The sequence below is a fragment of the Anguilla anguilla genome, chromosome 14 (genome assembly GCF_013347855.1).
Source record: "Anguilla anguilla isolate fAngAng1 chromosome 14, fAngAng1.pri, whole genome shotgun sequence".
Lineage (NCBI taxonomy): Eukaryota > Metazoa > Chordata > Actinopteri > Anguilliformes > Anguillidae > Anguilla > Anguilla anguilla.
The window spans coordinates 6,165,754-6,183,035 of record NC_049214.1 but is presented as its reverse complement, the minus strand read 5'-3'; the positions used below and the strand labels follow the sequence as shown (position 1 = coordinate 6,183,035).

Below are 17,282 nucleotides of genomic sequence, written 5' to 3'. Positions count from 1 at the left end.
ATACTGTACTGCACTTCCACAGTAAATTGCCAAGTGTAGCATAAACTTCTATTGTACTTCCACAGGGTACTGACCAGTATGCAGATATCAGTGTCCTAGGCCAAGTAGAATGAGCCAAGACGGTTTATGGCAGTCTTATGCCAAGATTTATCTAAGTAATGCAATAATAAAACTGGTTTCTCTTTCCCTGAAAAGTTGCCTTCTAATGTACACAATATGTTATATGACTAAGAAGAAACAATGTGTAATCAAATACATCTGCATCCAGCAGGGGAAAAACAGAAGGAAAATGATAAACCTTTGTCAATATTTATTTTTTAGAAAGGCAGAAAGAGCAGAAGGTGAGAGGACCCAGGCCCTGCTCTGAGAAGTATGAAACTGCTGAACTGGCGTCTGCATTCTACTCACTATTACATTTTCAAAAAGAAAAAAAAAAAAATAGTTGATTATGAAAACGTAGCATTCCCCCTGCTCTCCTTTTTGACTGATCAGCTGATGAAGAGACTAGCTGCACGCTGCTCTGCCGGGTTGTTAATTTTATCCCCTCTAACAGTGATTGCTGATAGCCGGCCTACTGATTTCAGACAGGTAAATATCCTTCTTTATTGTCTTCTACAGGATTCGGCAGGGCTACAGCATGGGCACGGAGTGTGTAGGTGTGCAACAGATCAAACGCTTCTTCCTCAGCCGCAGCAGTCTCGTACTTGTGAAGACGGTGATGAAATGAAAGAGTGCAAAAAAAAAATGCATGCAGCAAGCTTTTATATTACACATCACGCTTTTACGCTCTGGAATTAATCTGAAATAGCTGCAGCTCTCTGAGGAGATGCTCGCTGCATTGTAAACCGCTGGCATTCGATTAGTAACAGATTTTTTTTGTTGTTGCTGTTCTCATCATTGCTGTACTCACGCATCTCCTGTATTTCTGGCTGGTCTGTGATTTTTCTGCATTCCCATGGATTGTGGTGCAGATTTTTGCTGTTGATTATTAGGCCTGGTTTCATAGGATCCCCGAGAGGATGTGCGTTTTTCGTTCGCTCGCTCGCTTGCTCGATCCGAACATTTGACTGCTCAGTCTCTGCTTCTAAGACCTTATCCCTGAGTCTTTTTTTTTTTCTTTGCTCTGTAGCTGTTTTGACGGAACTGGACGCATTTCCCTCAGAAGGGATGTATTTGTATGTCAGTATCTTTAATCCTAATTGCCTCTGTGTGTATCTGCATTGGAAATGCACTCGGAGCATTAGCTGGGGTACAGGGAAAGATGAAAAAATGAGCGAGTGAGGTAATTGCATCTGCTGATGGGGGGATGGGAAAGACAAGCCGTGCCTCATACATGTGTGAACAAAAACAATGAGGTGGAGAACCAGGGTGCTATCATTGTAGCAGACTGCATTTCATACAGATTATACATATCAGATATAATATACCGGATATATCAGAAACTGTCATAGAACGTGTGTCAGATTTGCTCCCGAAATGTATGTCTCATCTATTGATTCTTAATTAAGGGGAATGCAAACTGTGTGTGCATGCGTGTTTGTGTGCGTGTGTGTGTGTGTACATGTGCACGTTTTTCTGTACATACGTGTGATTGAGTTTAGCTGTGGTATGTCTTTGAGAAAAGGCAACATTTCTTTTTTGCTGAGGTTTACGATGTGATGTTGGACTTTTCTGTTTTCGATGTGCATGATGTTTTCTATTAAAGAAAAAGGAATGTGAAAATATGCATTTTTGATTTTGTGCGAATAGTGCCTTTTATGATATGCACAAACCTGCAACTGTGAAAATTGTTGTATGAGCAAGTATGCACATCGTCTCTGTGGATACATTTTGTACAATTTGCAATATGTTTGAGAGGCATATTTAAACTGCATTTTCACATGGATGTCATAATTTGTGCCCCATCAACTCATGAGCCTGCCTGTCAGACACAAGTGACAAGTATCATGGCAAAATGTCAAAAGTATCTATGGCTTTATTTGTTTATAATGTAGCTACAATTTTATTTCCAGTCTTCGCTCGAATATGGTGCCATACGTCCATATTAAATCAGGGAAAAGCCATATAACGTGAAAAATAAAATAATAATCAAATAATTTTATAATATTAGCTAGGCAGCAGTATGGATCAATCTTCATTTATCTTGGCCCAGAGTGGTATAAATCACTTGGCTATATTTTGATGAATATGTCAATATATAATTTATGCAGATAATTATAATTATTCAGGATTTTACAGAAAGCTGTAGTTAGAAATTCATCGATCAAATGTTATCTAGCCATTGGTTAGTTGTAGTAATAACTACGGAGACACTGGTAGTGTAAATACACATACGCAAAACATATACTCCCTATATGTTTCGCATATGAATTTGTCAAAATACAATTCGTAATTATCTATATGTAAACCAAAGTATTGATATTAAAAGTTACCCATGTTACAACTAAATATTCACTAAACTAACAAAGCATTTTTCAAAAACAATTCTACTCAAGTATTCTTACATTTTCCCAAGAAACCTGGCCCTGTTTCTTCCTCAAGCACAATAGGAAGAATTAATAATAGGTCAGAGAGTATAGAAGTTATTGTTTGTTGGCACTGAGAGACCATGGCAATTGAAATGGTTTCTGGTAGGAAACTCTCTAAAGTTCTCTATACATACGGGATATACCCCATTATGGGTTACGTGATGTCACTTAAAAAACAGGAAGAAACAACAGAATTTATATAGGAGTGCGTTCCAGAAATGAAATAATACATCATTAAAGTTTGAAAAAAATGATGGTGACCACAGGCCATTCAATTCATCTAGACTTTTTACCTACAGTCTGAAGAGTAGCCACCTCTCAACCCCGGATTCAATACTCTGAGTGTATCTGTACTGCATGACCTTGCAAACTGTTCCATGCATTGTCAATTCCGCTTTAAAAAAATACATCCTGCTACCTGTGAGAATATTCCTTAAATTAATTTGCACTTATGGTTTAAAGATAGGGCGGCCATAAGTTTGTCTCCACCATATGACCTGCAGGGAATTAAATTTGTATTTCAATGGTAATCCTTCAGGGGTTCCCATAGGCACTCCAACAGCACAATCAAGTGACTAATTGTAAAATTTAGTTTCTAATTGAGACATTTTTAAAACAAATTAGTTGATTTTAATATAGGCGGATTCAGGAAAGAACGTGAGCATGGATGCCAGTTAAAATGCTATGAAAAGCATGTCTTTGACCCAGTGGTCTTCACCCCTGGTCACGGAGAGCCACAGCGTCAGCTTGAGTAGCACAGTCATTGATCAGTTAAAGGAGTTGATTTTCAGTTACCTCGGGTCACCTGGTTTCTTGGGCCTGAATCAGTCGCTGATCTTAAGGAAAAAACCAAAAACCAGCAGACTCTGTGGCTCTCCAGGACCAGGATTGAGTATCACATTAGTAAAAATAATATATAAAGCAGGGTGTCTGATCTTATTCAAAAAGGGCTGGTGAGAGTGCAGGTTTGTTTTAGTTTACAAGCATTTGGCAGACGCTCTTATCCAGAGCGACTTACATTGTATCCAATTATACAGCTGGATATACTGGAGCAATGCAGGTTAAGTACCTTGCTCAAGGGGACAACAGCAATGTCCTACCCAGGCATCGAACCTGCGACCTTTAGGTTACAAGACCACCTCCTTAACCATTATACTACACTGCCGCCCGTTTTAACCCAACACTAAGACTCCTGAGTCTACTTAAAGTCTTGATTGGAAACAACTGATTAGTTAATCAGTTGAATCATGCATTAATTGTTATTTAACTTCTTTGTGCAAGTTAAATGCTATAACCACTCTCATTTTAAACTGGCAACAGGGTTTAAAAATGTAGCTTTTGAAAATATATCTTGAAATTTTGTTCACATCAGTAAGTCCTACACTGTAAAGTAAAAAAAACACTTTAATTGCTTAAAGCTCTTCAAGGCTCCAGAAATGATTTGTCTAGTATATGTCCTCTATTCAGGAATTTCAGTTTTGCTTACCATTCTAAAACCCATTACCAACCCATTACCATTGCTTACCATTCTAAAACCCTTTTCACAAGGTTCCAAATGACCTATTAACAGGGTACAAGGGAAAATAACCTGGAGGAGATGGAAGAGGAAATCCATGCAAAGAAACGCAGAGGGAGGCGACGTGTCCTCAAGGATCCTGGCAAGGAAGACGGAGAGAAAGTAAAAAAGAGGCGTGGTCGACCCCCAGCAGAAAAGCTTTCCCCAAACCCACCAAAGCTCACCAAGCAGATGAATGCCATCGTGGACACCGTCATCAGCTACAAGGATGGGTACGAGGCACCGCAAGCCCCAAGTCATTAATAAATAGAATTTTTATATGGATATAAAGAATGTCGAAAACATGGTTCCCTTCTCCCCACACACAGCATACAGAAAAAGAATGAAAGGTGAATTGAATTCATTTGTATCAGTAATGGATTCCAGTAGGTGCCCAGAACAAAGGACAGAAGCCAAAGTAATGGAGAAAAATGAATCTGACAATAAAGACGTCACTGGGTACTGATGTAATTGGATAGTTTAAAGCACATGTCATAGTGTTTTGCAGTCCACTTAATTTCAATAGATAACATCAGCTCATTGTTCTTGTTCAATGTCATTAACCTGTATAAATAGCTTCAGTGTTCTCAGGGCATGCCATACATTTTGGAATTGTATACTTTTCTATATTCCCATTCATTACGCATATTTAAAAAATGGTATAATTGGCTGTAAATTCATATGCTGTATCTCTCAGTCATTCACCTCTGTTTTATAGTATGGTTCTAGACTGGGAATTGGATTATTGTACTGGATTATTTTTGATAGATTAGTGATGAGGTTAGAGAGAGCACGTGTTCAGGATGAATTGTATCAAAGCACTGGATTACTCATCGATTGATGTACTGATGAAGTGGAAAACACTTTTCCTTAGGATGAGTTGCATCATGGCACTGGATTATTTATTAATTGATACATTGCTTAGGTAGAGAGCTCTTTCCATTAGGTTGAGTTGCTTGTTTGGAAAAAAGCCAGGGTTTTGGGGGGAAAAAACAATAAGTGTCTGGTTTCTCTGATTCACATTCACAATTTGAATGAATTGTTATTATGCACTGTTTCTGAATACCAGCAGTGAGTCTGCATTCGACAGCTGCATTTCCAATGTACGCCGTATCACTGGTGTCGTCAGGGAAGGAAGGTTTCCATATTGTGCAGAGTGCCAAAGATTTTAAAAGTCCGCCGTTCAATTTTATTGAAGGGTTTTCTTCCAGAAGGATTATTGTTCAAGACATCTAATTCATAAAGGATTACCTTTAATATTCTTTCAGGAGCAGAGTCGTCATAATTAAGAATAAATTGATGAATTTTAAACGGGTGCCCTAGTGCAACCCATTCAGTAGATGAGTATGGAAATGTTTAGGCTGTTTGGCAATACCATGTCAGACAGCGTCTATGCCTATTTTTTATAAGGTATACTTAACTTTGCCTTGTTGCCATGGCAACACTTCAAGTCACAGCATGCTTCAGAGAACCCAAGCTGTAAAAAGGAAGTATTAATTTTCCATGTCATCTTTCCACTGTGGTAGGACATCATGGATGCATTTTTCTATTTAGTTGCTGTCTATTTAGGAAACCGTATGGATTTTATTTTCAAATAGAAATATTGAATAAAAGATGAGACAATTTAACAGATTTTTAAAAGAAACAAAGCTTTTGAAATTTCCATTTAAGAAAACATGATACAAGAAAAAATATATATACACAAACAATTTTCACTTGCTGCATTGCCACAATGAAAGATATTATTATCATTAGCTCATGTTGCCAACCACAGAAGATTAACCTTACCTTGGAAGATATGTAGAAAATAATAACATCACAGTACATCTTTTAATACATTTTTGAAAAAAGCTATTTATTCTAACAGTGTTCTGTTAAAATCAAATGAGGTTCAAGATGTCAGTTTGGTGTTAGTCAGTAATGTGTTGCATAGAATTTTAGAGATGCTCCTTGTTTGATTGCATTCTCACATTCTGCTATTCTGTTAGGCCCTATAGACAGCAGAGTGCACACAGGCCACATCTCGTTTCTCAGGCTTGCAGTGTGTTTGATTTCAGGTCTGGCCGACAGCTTAGCAAAGCTTTCATCCAACTGCAGTCCAGGAAGGAGCTTCCAGAGTACTATGAGTTGATCAGGAAGCCTGTGGACTTCAGGAAGATTAAGGTGGGCTCAATTAAATATATTTGTTGTGTATTTGAGTATCATTGGTAGTTCTAGTACTAGTGGTCGTGATGTGGTAGTGGTAGTGGTGGTAGATGCTGTGGGAAAGGTGGTCTTTTATTTGGACTGATTACCATTGAATATGGAAGACATTTTTATGCAAAAAAAGTTGTCTGTTACTGTCCAAAGCTCCATTTATATTACTCAGTCAGTTCTCAGGTTTGTGTTTTACATGTTGGAAATATCATTGTACTCATAGTAAATGATTGTATTTAAACCAAACATAATCTCTTTCTGAGCCTAGCTGTATTTTTGCCATCAGGAACGTGTTCGTAACCACAAGTACAGGAGTGTAGAGGATCTGGAGAAGGACGTTCTGCTGCTGTGTCACAATGCTCAGACCTTCCATCTGGAGGGATCCCAGGTGTGTCTGGTGTCTCTCCAGGGCTCACTTGTGGCTTAAACTGCAGGCATCTACTTGACAAAATCAGAAATAAGCAGCATAAATATTGTGAAACAGTCAACGTGGACTATGTTTTATGAATGAGAATCTGCTGGCAATTACTTTGAATACTCAAATGTTATCATTTTCATAGCTTTGGAAAAAATTTCCACGCGTGTGTTAATTAATGATTCGTTGAACTGAGCGTGTTATACTGATAACAGACTCGATTTGGAAATGATAGATTGAGTTGCCGCTGTTCTTGTGTGGTCCCCTGCAGATCTATGAAGACTCCATTGTGCTCCAGTCAGTGTTCGAGAGCGCTCGGCAGAAGATTGCTGAAAAGGAACAGAGGGAAGAGGAGAGTGCTGGTGACACTGATGAAATTGAGTCAGAATCAGAGTGTAAGATTCTTCTCAAAATCCTCCCAAAATGAAACTCCCTGTAATAAAAAATGCTTCATTGTGAAAGTTTCGGTATCTAGTGAGAACATGTCTGCTTATGTGCATTTTTTGGCTGGACCGCAACAGCGGGGCCAGCCCTACAAACGCGAATGTCTGTGACTGACTGAGTGACTGACTGAAGTTACACCATTGGTCAGCTGAGTTATAAAGTTACACCACTGGTTGGCCGGAGAGGTCCATCCATATACTAGGTTTTGACCTGGTCTTGTTTCCCCAAATACATGGACAGTTTCATATTCAGGTATCAACTCATTAACATTAAGATTTTTTTACATTTTTTACAGCAAAAGCTAAAGTCAAGCTTGGCAAATTGGATGAGTCCTGGAATGATGTGGAAAAGAAAAGTCCGAGCCGGGGCATAGCCAAGCCCACTCTTAGTGAGGATGACAGTGATGAAGACCGTGACAGTCATGTAGGTTCAGGTTCTGAAATAATATTTTTATCATTTATAGTATTGTTCATAATATTAATCAGAACTGTTTGAAAACAAATACGCAAAGAAGCTTGTTTCATCTCTCTCACTCACTCTCTCTCTTTCACTCTCTTTGTCCCTCTGTCTCTGGCAGGTCCAGTGTAAAATGTAAGTTTTACATTTATTTGTTTTTAGTTGTGTACATTTTCAAAAGCAATTTAAAACTATGCAATACTTCATCTGAGATCTTCAGCCAATCACGGCACATGCAGATATGTTGATCGTGTGTTCTGCAGAGATGGTCCTCTATTTTGGAGCATGAGCTCATCCGATGGTCAAGAACACGGCTAATGAAACTTCAGCATGGCTCTTTTGTTTGTGTTCGTTGTGTGAAATCACCAGCCAATGCTGTCCTCAGTAAGAGATGCCGCCTAACAGTTTTTTATTTTTTATTTTTTCTTCACAGCCCGAGAGTACGAGGAGTTAAGAAGAGAGCGGAGGATCACAGCTGATGCACACCCTTTTAAAATATTGTGTTAAATCCACTGTATTGATTCTTTCTTTAAGAAGGTTTGCTTTCAAGCCCCATCCCACACTAGCTTTATCACCAGTAACGTACAGCAGATTCATGGTAGACACAGCTCAGTCTGAACACCCAACCATCCTGCCACCCTGGGAGCTAAATTGAGAACCCCTTTTCATGCAGAATTCTGTGCACCTTGTCCTATTCTCCCCAAGCTGCTGCCTCCAAAATTGTTTAAAGCAAGTGGCTGTTGAGTAGTGGAATGTCAACAGAGTGTTCAGAATGGAACTACTGACAGGTTGTAGCAGAAATCAGATATCATGGGAGTGTGTCTCAAAATTTGATGAGGAAAAAGCTGCCTGTTTTTGTCTATTCTTCGGTATCTAGCTTTGTAGCTATATGTGTTACTTCATTAAAATCTTTTTTCTTTGTTATTTGGAGTGGAAATGAAATGTTACACAAAATACACATAGCCTGTACAAAAGCATTCTACAGTGGGGGTTAAGAGGAGTTTTCCTAGGCTTAGAAGCCTCAGGTTCTAAGAGGCAGTAACATTCTAGAATTCCTTTGTGTCAGCAGCAATTTCTCTTGCATAAATAGAACAGACACTGGGTCATGGATGCAGTGTCTGGTACAAAGAGACAAACCTTTACCAAGCTGCAAATGCCATGTCTGAGGGAAGAGTTAAACGGTATGCTCTGTAAATATTATCTGGGGCGACATAGCTCAGGAGGTGAGAGCGGTTGTCTGGCAGTCGGAGGGTTGTCGGTTCGATCCCCCACCCTGGGCGTGTCGAAGTGTCCCTGAGCAAGACACCTACCCCCCAATTGCTCCCAACGAGGTGATTGGTACCTTGCATGGCAGCCTTTCACCGTTGGTGTGTGAGTGAATGGGTGAATGAGAGGCATCAACTGTAAAGCGCTTTGGATAAAAGTGCTATATAAATGCAGTCCATTTACCGTTTAATGCAAGTAAAAATGGACTGATAAAAAAAAAGTTTTTTTTAAAAATGTATTAAAATTGAGAATACCAGAAAAGTATATCTAACTCAAAGTTAAAAAAACAAAACAAAAACAAAAAAACACTATAGAATGGCATGATAAAATATGGTACGACATAATGGACAATCATATCCAAAACAAATGTCAATGCACATTTCATTTTCTAATCCTTTCTATTTCTTGTAACTCATTTATTCAGTGGCAAAGTAATTTTCTTTGGAAATTTTAATAATATGAATCTTATTTAGTGCAATGACAACATCTATTATTTTAGCATCTTTTTTATACACAGACTTCTCTCATTTGGCCCAGTAACCTCAGATTAATTTCTAAACCAAAAATCTCTTGTTTGATTTCAGTAGAGCAAACGCTGTTAACTTTTACTCTGTGTAATAAATCAAGGTCTAGCACCCATGGCTCATAATTCTAGGTAGATGAATGAATTTCTCACTAGTGGTTTTAACATAATATATGAATTGTCAACCAAAACAATGAGCAGCTTCTCCAGGATAGAGGTGGTGCCAATCACGTTTTTCTTGAACATGTCCTATTGACTAAAATAGCATTAAGTGGTTATATTCTTGTGTCTAGAAACTCCTGACCGTCTTACTTGACAGGCATGTGGCAGGCGGTTCAACCCAGATCATTAAGGCTCATCGTTGCAGATATTTATTCGATACAATACAGCATAGGTTCTACTAATAATTACACCAGATTTAATTAGGAAATTTGTGATGCCCTTGATGGGACATGTCAACAAAGTGAATTATAGGTGCACTAGCTACATTTATGAAAAAAAATATTCAACCATTATTTATTTGCAAGAAGAAAAAAACACCTACATTAAACACGACTACATCAGTAAAAATGAGTGTGGTCTTATTACATTATATTGAACTATTTAACACATCCTCTTGCACGGAATACAACTGGGTGTTTTTAGCGAAACAATTCAGGCTCATTACCGTGGCCCAATCGTATGAAAGTCGTGGCCGAGCGGGAAAACTGAGCTCCCTAACCATTAAAACACACTGCTACCCCAGATGTAATAGTATGTCATAGTAATTCATTCACATTGTTGTCCTCATGCATCATAAAATGTCTTGTCCAAAGAGAGAATATTGCAATTCTATGTACATATGATTGATTCCACAGCTATATTTTTGGTCGGTCGATTGCCAAAGAGAACAGGTTGACTGGCACAGACATCACACAATTTCAGTTTTGCACATTACAGTTTTTTTAGGCATAATACAAGTGGCTTGGATGACATCAACATGTTGCAGTGAAAATATTTTCAAATATTTATTTCATTCTTATATACTGCCCCATGTAGTCTAGGTTTCGGCATAGTAATATATGGTTCTTGAGATTAAGACCAGAGACAATTACTTGCTGGGTCTGAGGAGGGTATAAAATACACAGTAGTTTCCAAATAAAGAAATTTACGGAATTCCCCAGAGGGAACAAAAGAACACAGTTGTCATTATCATGTGAGGGGGTATGACACAGAAAACATTTTCAAATTTTAATGAGGTGAAATCCTATTTTTCTAAAGTGTTTAAATACTTGGCAAAAATAGCAAACTAGCACAAAAACAGAAGTATGCCATCTCATGTTTTGTATTGTAAATGTCATTTTGTAATATGTGTGATGCACGCAATGTTTTGCTAAGTAAATGGGTTTAGATACCAACATACAGTATTTGTATGGTGTGCTTGCTCAATAATATACTGTACCTCAGCCAAGATGCAATGTAACTACAGACCATTAATATGAACTGAAACTGCATAGTGTGTACCAAATGCACACTAAATCTCACTAGTGCACTCATTTATGATATTGTTAGAGCGATGATGTTCAGAGTGGGACCAAATGTTATCTGTTAAGTGTTGAATTAACACTGGTTGAATTTACTGTGTATGGACACTGGATAGTGACTTGACTGATGTGATGCCTAGAAGAAACAGCAGGACTTTGAAAATCAGCATACATTTTCTCCACGTAGTGATGTAAAACAGTTTCAAAAGTATAGTTGCTCTTTCATTTTGTAGGATCACTACGCCAATATTTTTTTGCAGTTAATACATTTTAAACACTTTATTAACAGCCTCCCTGGAAAAATGTACAATACTATGTGGTGTATTACTCTATGATTTAACAGTATGTCAAATAAAGTTTGATGAAATTGTTTTCTGAGTTCATCCAATTTTATCCATTGTCAGAAGGCATAGTGAACATAGTTCATATGATTAATATAGACTGGACTCGGTGAAAGGTATTTCCCTTTATTATTTGCTCAAAAAGCCCTCAGATCATACTGTATGAATGTTTATATTGTATCATACCTCTGATATGTAAAATTAGCTGCATTCCATGCCATGGTGACCATATTGTGCACACTAAATGTAAATAGCATGTGCTTATGCTAGTTCCCATGATGTTATTAGTCACTGCAATGCCAGCTAAGTTTCTGCACCTAGATTTCAAGCATTTACTGTGGGGAGAACTTTTCTGAGTGCTGAGAGAAGTCTCTAGAAAAGTCTCTTAGGAGAAATCCTAAAAGAGGCGATCTCCTAAGACTGCAGCATCTTAAGAGGGCAGGATTCCTAACAGAAAGTACAATGGTTCCAGCTAATTTTATGAAGCCTATGGTATGATAGGGAAACTTCTCACCTGGCCACTGAGTGGTGCAAATGCTGCACAATGATGTCATCACAGGTGATCCATATTCTTAAAATGACAATCGCTGTTAGTGGAAGAACTGTCAAATGGCCATTGGTGTGGACATCTGCTATATTTAATTTTCAGTATGGACAGGCAAAATTAACAAATGCATTCGTATCAATATTCAGAGTTCCTTGGGTTTTCTTTTATTATTATTTACGAAAGTTTCTGGACATTGCAGTATGCAGTATACTTATTTTCATATCTGTTTATTCTTGTTCAAATAACTAAATACATAACGAAACACCGTTGCTGCAATTAATTTACTTCAAATTGGGATGCAGTTTGTTGCGTGCAGTATTCATCATAATACATCTCATATGACTTGCCTGGGCACATTATGTAACTAGACATGATGCACGTCTTACCACTACCTCCAGTTTGGCTTTAATTAAGAGTGTCTGTCTTTTGTCAGCCTCAGTAGTGGTGTTTCAGTTCACTAAACTTGGTACAAAGCTACCTTTCATGATCCCATGGCTTCAATGTTTGTGGCTGCAGTAAGTCAGTATTGTTGACAATTACGGTCATGTGGTTTTCAAAGGAAATAAAGGTAATATTTAAGACCACCTACCTGAATTTTCTTTTAATTTTATTTAAGCTTGGTAAATAAAAATCTAACCCCATACATTTCTATCAGCTTGCATTAATTACACCCTGATCTCTCTGAGTTGTGTCACATAACAATATACAACGATACAAATTCAGCAATGAATACACATCAATCAATCAATGTTAATCAATGCTAAGCATATAAATAATGTTTTTGTTACACTTGTAACACTTTTTTTTTTTGATAATATATAGCTTACATTTTCAACTTCATAAAAGCCACAGTTGCTTATTTCAGGATTTTATAAAGCCACTTTACTCAATCTTTGCTATAAAATGAAAAGTAAAATATACATAGGCTGTTTTAATTTCTGTTGGAGCTTCTGTACAGTCTGTGGTGAGCAGAAAAAAAGCTATATTTTTGAGATACAGAGGAGAGGCGCAGCCTAATTCCCAATATATAATGAGTGTATGCAAATAATTCTTTGTACACCACAAGAGGCTGGCTGTAACATTTCTAATGCCTTGAAGGACTTATTTTGGGAGGACAGATGAGCAAGACCAGTGATCTTTCACTGTGATAAGGAGGACCCTGACAGTGAATGCAGTCCCCAAAATGAGGGGAGTGTGCTTTTTCCTGAAATAAGGTCTTCACTTATTCATAAAGAATGTCCAGAATGGACAGCCTCCACTTAACCAGGAAGACGACTGTCAATGTTAGGGGAAATAAATAGATGCTTTTGCAGCATGCTTTTAGCAAGTATTTTGTGTTTGGATTAAATTCTCGTTGTGGCTTGGAAATTGGACCGATGACTCATGAGTAACCTTTAAGCAGCCTGCATGTGTAGTCAGTATGCACAAAGGATTATTCATTAAGACAGCCTGCAATATATATATAAAATAAGCAATAGCGAGAAACTTCAGGTCTGAAATTGAAATGCGACATGCAGTAACCAAAATAGACTACTGTAATTATACCACCACCGATGAATGAAGCCTTATCCTCAAGGAATATGAACTACGTTAATCAGGCAGTACACAGTGCAGCAAATTTACAATCATTGCTACAAGTAAAATTTGCACATTTAGAAAGATGAAAACACGATTGTAACATTACTGGGGTAGCATATACTTAGGCAGCAGGAACCAGATAATTTGTTTTTCCCCAGACATGAATTTTTTTCTGAATGTCAGTCCTGTTCAATCTGGATAAAAAGCTATTCAGAAAAAACCTTTTTTTTCAGTGAAACAGTAGGATTGTAGGGTTTTATATGCAGTAATTTCAAAATGCATTAGCAGCCATTTTCATCATCCAGAATAATAGTTTATATGAAGTAGCCACACTATGGAGTTATTGATGTGGTAAGGATGTGGTAAATTTTAAGCCAATTAGTCTTTCAGAAGGTCATATTTATTTAAAGGGTCTCCATCTCGGTAATGGCCCAGCGTGCTTCGTTTATTGCCCTCACTGAGCCATTCTGACAATCACAAACCTCACATTAGGAAACACAAGTATATTCTAAAAGGCTTATTTGGCCATCAAGTAATCACGTCACATCAAATAAGAGTGCTGCAGGCTGAAGGTATAGAACCCCAAGTGGTCTTGCATTCCACACCCATCAAACTAAGATACTAGTAGCAGTCACTCCCAAAGCTGCTTTCAATACACAGATGGCTGAATGAATCATCTTGTATTTCTGAGCATTACACCCAAAGTATGTTTTCACACTGTGATTCAACCTCAAGATTCGGTTGTCTAAAATATAGGCTGTAGTTGCCCTTTGTTAAATTACACATTTTTTCTTTGAATACTACAATGTACACTGTGCATGTACGCAACAGCATGCGTTGTAGTTCTTCTGACCACATAATAATTCTCTCACATTTACATTTAGCACTTATCCAGAGTGTCTAATTTAAGTGTGTACAAAAGGTGTAGGCAGTGAAGAACTGGGGCCAACTCATCAAGTAACAGTCATTTGTTGCTGTTAATACATAACTCAGAAGTAATACTATACATACACAGGCCTACAAAATAAATTGCCATAATAGGGGCATCAGGGAGACTGGGAATGCAGTGGCTCATGTATCAACGGGTTTGATAATATAGTTTTCAATGCTGCATAGGAGGGACTAGTAAATAAGAAATATAAACATAAACCGTCATAGTTCAGCATTATGGTGAATCAAAATGCAATTAAAAATGAATGGGGTTATGTTTCAAATTGAGTTCACCTCCTTCTAGAATATCCTTTTTAAAAAATCTTTGGAATGTTGAAAGTCATTAAAAATAATCAGTTGGTAAGTCTCATGTTACAGATATGAAATGTCTCTAAAATTAGAAAAAGAAAGCATTATTTATTTCAGAACTGGTCTGACTGCAGTAAAATTCATAAAATGAATGGAAGATTCATTAATTGTAATACGAATATCTGTTCCTAATAATGTGACTAGTTCAAGCATTGACTATGAGATTATTTGACTATGACTGGGAGTCTCCAGTGGCAGTAAAAAACTAGGCTCTTTTTTCCTGATGTAGGGTAGGTTTTAGTTGCTTCATTTCTGCTGGGATGGGTTGCCACAAGCCACCAGATGTCATCCATGAGTTATGCCCCTCCAGAACACACGTTTAGTCTCCAATAAAACGTTCCCACTACTATTGTAGAATGGCTACTAGTTTGCAGGAAAGTGCATCAGAGGCAGAATTACTGTTTCCACATTGAGGGGAACAAAGGGGAACATTTATTTTAGAAAGCTCATTAGAACAACTCTGTCTCGTCCTGTTAAAGTACTGTTCTAGTGCATGGATGGCCAGGTATCAAATCCGGATGATGCCAGTGCCAGTTGGTAGCGAATAGCCCCTTAGGCACTAGTGTCACCCGTTGAATGGGGGGGTTTCAGTCAGGACACAGCACACCAGTGACTTCAGTTGTTTAATCTGGAACTCGCAAGTCTGCCTGTTAAGCTTCACATGAAGTGCCTCCCAGCTCATGTCTGCCACAAGCCTGACTTGTCAGCTTCAGAATGATAAAAGCTGCAGCTTACATCACAAGCTTTAGAGGACAGCACATGCTTGCCGGTGCTCTCCCAAATCAATAACTGTGGTTGAAGCAATAGGGATTTCTGATTTCATTTAAACTTAAATAGGAGTCGGAAAAAAAATCAAATTTAAGCAAAAATGTAATTTATCTTTGCAACACAGCACAACAAGAACACAAGATATAACAAATGGGGGATGAAAACTTTCTGAAGGCACTGTCCAGCTGTGTTCTACTGCATTATTGCAGAATAAATAATAAAGGTCAGCAACATCATGGGGTCTCACAATTAAAATGGCAGACAAGTTCACTCAGATATGCCCTCATGGAGAAACTGTCCATGGAACTTTGAGATGAAATTTTTAGAAGGCAAAAAGCTGGAGAAGGTAATAAAAAGATTGGCCAAGCTATGAACATTCCTGGGAGCTTCATCAAGTCCATTGTAACATATTAAGACAATGGCATAGCCCAGAAAACTACCAAACTACAACTGGATGAGAAGGGCAACTGTCAGAGAAGTGACCAAGAGGCCAGAGCTTGCAGAACTCACTGGCTAAACTTGGGACGAACAGTTCAGAGATCAACAATCATTTCAGCACTCCACAGATCTGGCCCCTTTGAGGAGTGGCAAGACAAAAGCCTCTTCTGAGAGAGGCCATCAATAAATCATGCTTGCATTTTTCCAGAAGCCATGTTGCTTCTGAAAGAAGATTTTGTGGTCTCATGAGTCTGAAGTTGAGCTCTCTGGCCTGAAAGAAAAGTGCTACTGTATGTTTGGCACAAAATCATCACCCATATAACGACATCCCTACCGTCAAAGATGGATACAGTACAGGCGAATCCATAACTGCAGTATAAAGAAATGGCTTAAAAAACATGAAAGGTCAAATTTGGAATTGCTGAGCCAAAGCCCAGACTTTGTCCCATTGTTTAAATCCCAGAATCTGTGGTATGACCTCAAAATTGCTGTCCTCCAATGCTCTCCATCTAACTTGGATACACTGAGCAGTTTGGAACAAGTTTATGTGGAGGAATACTCAAAAATTCCAAAATCGAAATGCTGTGTTCATACAGTACATACATGCTATACAAACATGCTACTATACATTCATACATACATACATACTGCACCTATGAAGAACCACAGCTGTAACTGCTTGCAAATGTCAATCTACAAAGTATTGACTGCATTAAAATTGTAACACAACAGGACAGAATGTGAAAAAGTAAAGGGTCCGAATACTTTCAGAAAGCGCTAGACTAGAGTATATATGACTGTATATATGTAAATATGAGAGATTATCTGCAAATAAATAACACAATTTCATTATTTTCAGAAATAACATTTACATAAAAGAAATTCATTATGACAATAGGTCAGTCAAAACAACTAGTTATATAATGTCAAACATTTTGCACAACTCAAAACCTTTCCCAGGTTTACTGTGAATTAAGTAACACCATTTAATTCTGTTAATTTAGCAATTTAATTATTTAGACAAAATAACACAGTTCTGCTACACAGTAGAAATAAGAGGAAATGATTTACATAATGTACATTTTTTAAAAATGCATTGCAGTTAGATGGCTACATTATATACACGATTTTCCTTTTCTCTGTTAGTGCTACGATGGCTGGAAATTGGGCAAGACTCCTAGAAATGGCTGCTCTAATGGTTAACTGTCTGGAACATCCCCTCGTTAGGTATAAATAAAAGAGCCTGTAAAAAAAAGTTTCCCAAACTAGATGGTGACTGCAGCTGAAACAGAAAGACCACCAGGGGTTTTCAGCAGCAAAATAACCAACTTTTATGGAACATATAAATGCATAAATAATGCAACAGTCCCAAATTTGCAGGTGTGTGTGTATGCGTGCGTGAGAG

At 37.8% G+C, this 17,282-nt stretch overlaps 1 protein-coding gene across 5 annotated transcripts; it reads left to right on the top strand.

Moving 5' to 3' along the window:
* The first annotated feature begins 328 nt into the window (after positions 1–328).
* Positions 329–8,919, top strand: LOC118212464 (probable global transcription activator SNF2L2). Of its 5 annotated transcripts, none has more exons than XM_035390356.1 (8): positions 329–588; positions 4,077–4,316; positions 6,141–6,246; positions 6,566–6,667; positions 6,966–7,089; positions 7,434–7,561; positions 7,716–7,729; positions 8,028–8,919. In XM_035390356.1, exons 2-8 carry the CDS (start codon positions 4,126–4,128, stop codon positions 8,071–8,073), a joined length of 711 nt encoding a protein of 236 aa, XP_035246247.1. In that variant the 5' UTR covers positions 329–588; positions 4,077–4,125; the 3' UTR covers positions 8,074–8,919. The 5 variants fall into 5 exon arrangements, with proteins under 5 accessions (XP_035246247.1, XP_035246245.1, XP_035246250.1 ...); XM_035390354.1 differs by having other exon boundaries at positions 330–588; positions 4,099–4,316; XM_035390359.1 differs by lacking the exon at positions 329–588 and adding an exon at positions 633–656 and having other exon boundaries at positions 4,099–4,316.
* Positions 8,920–17,282: the final 8,363 nt, after the last annotated feature.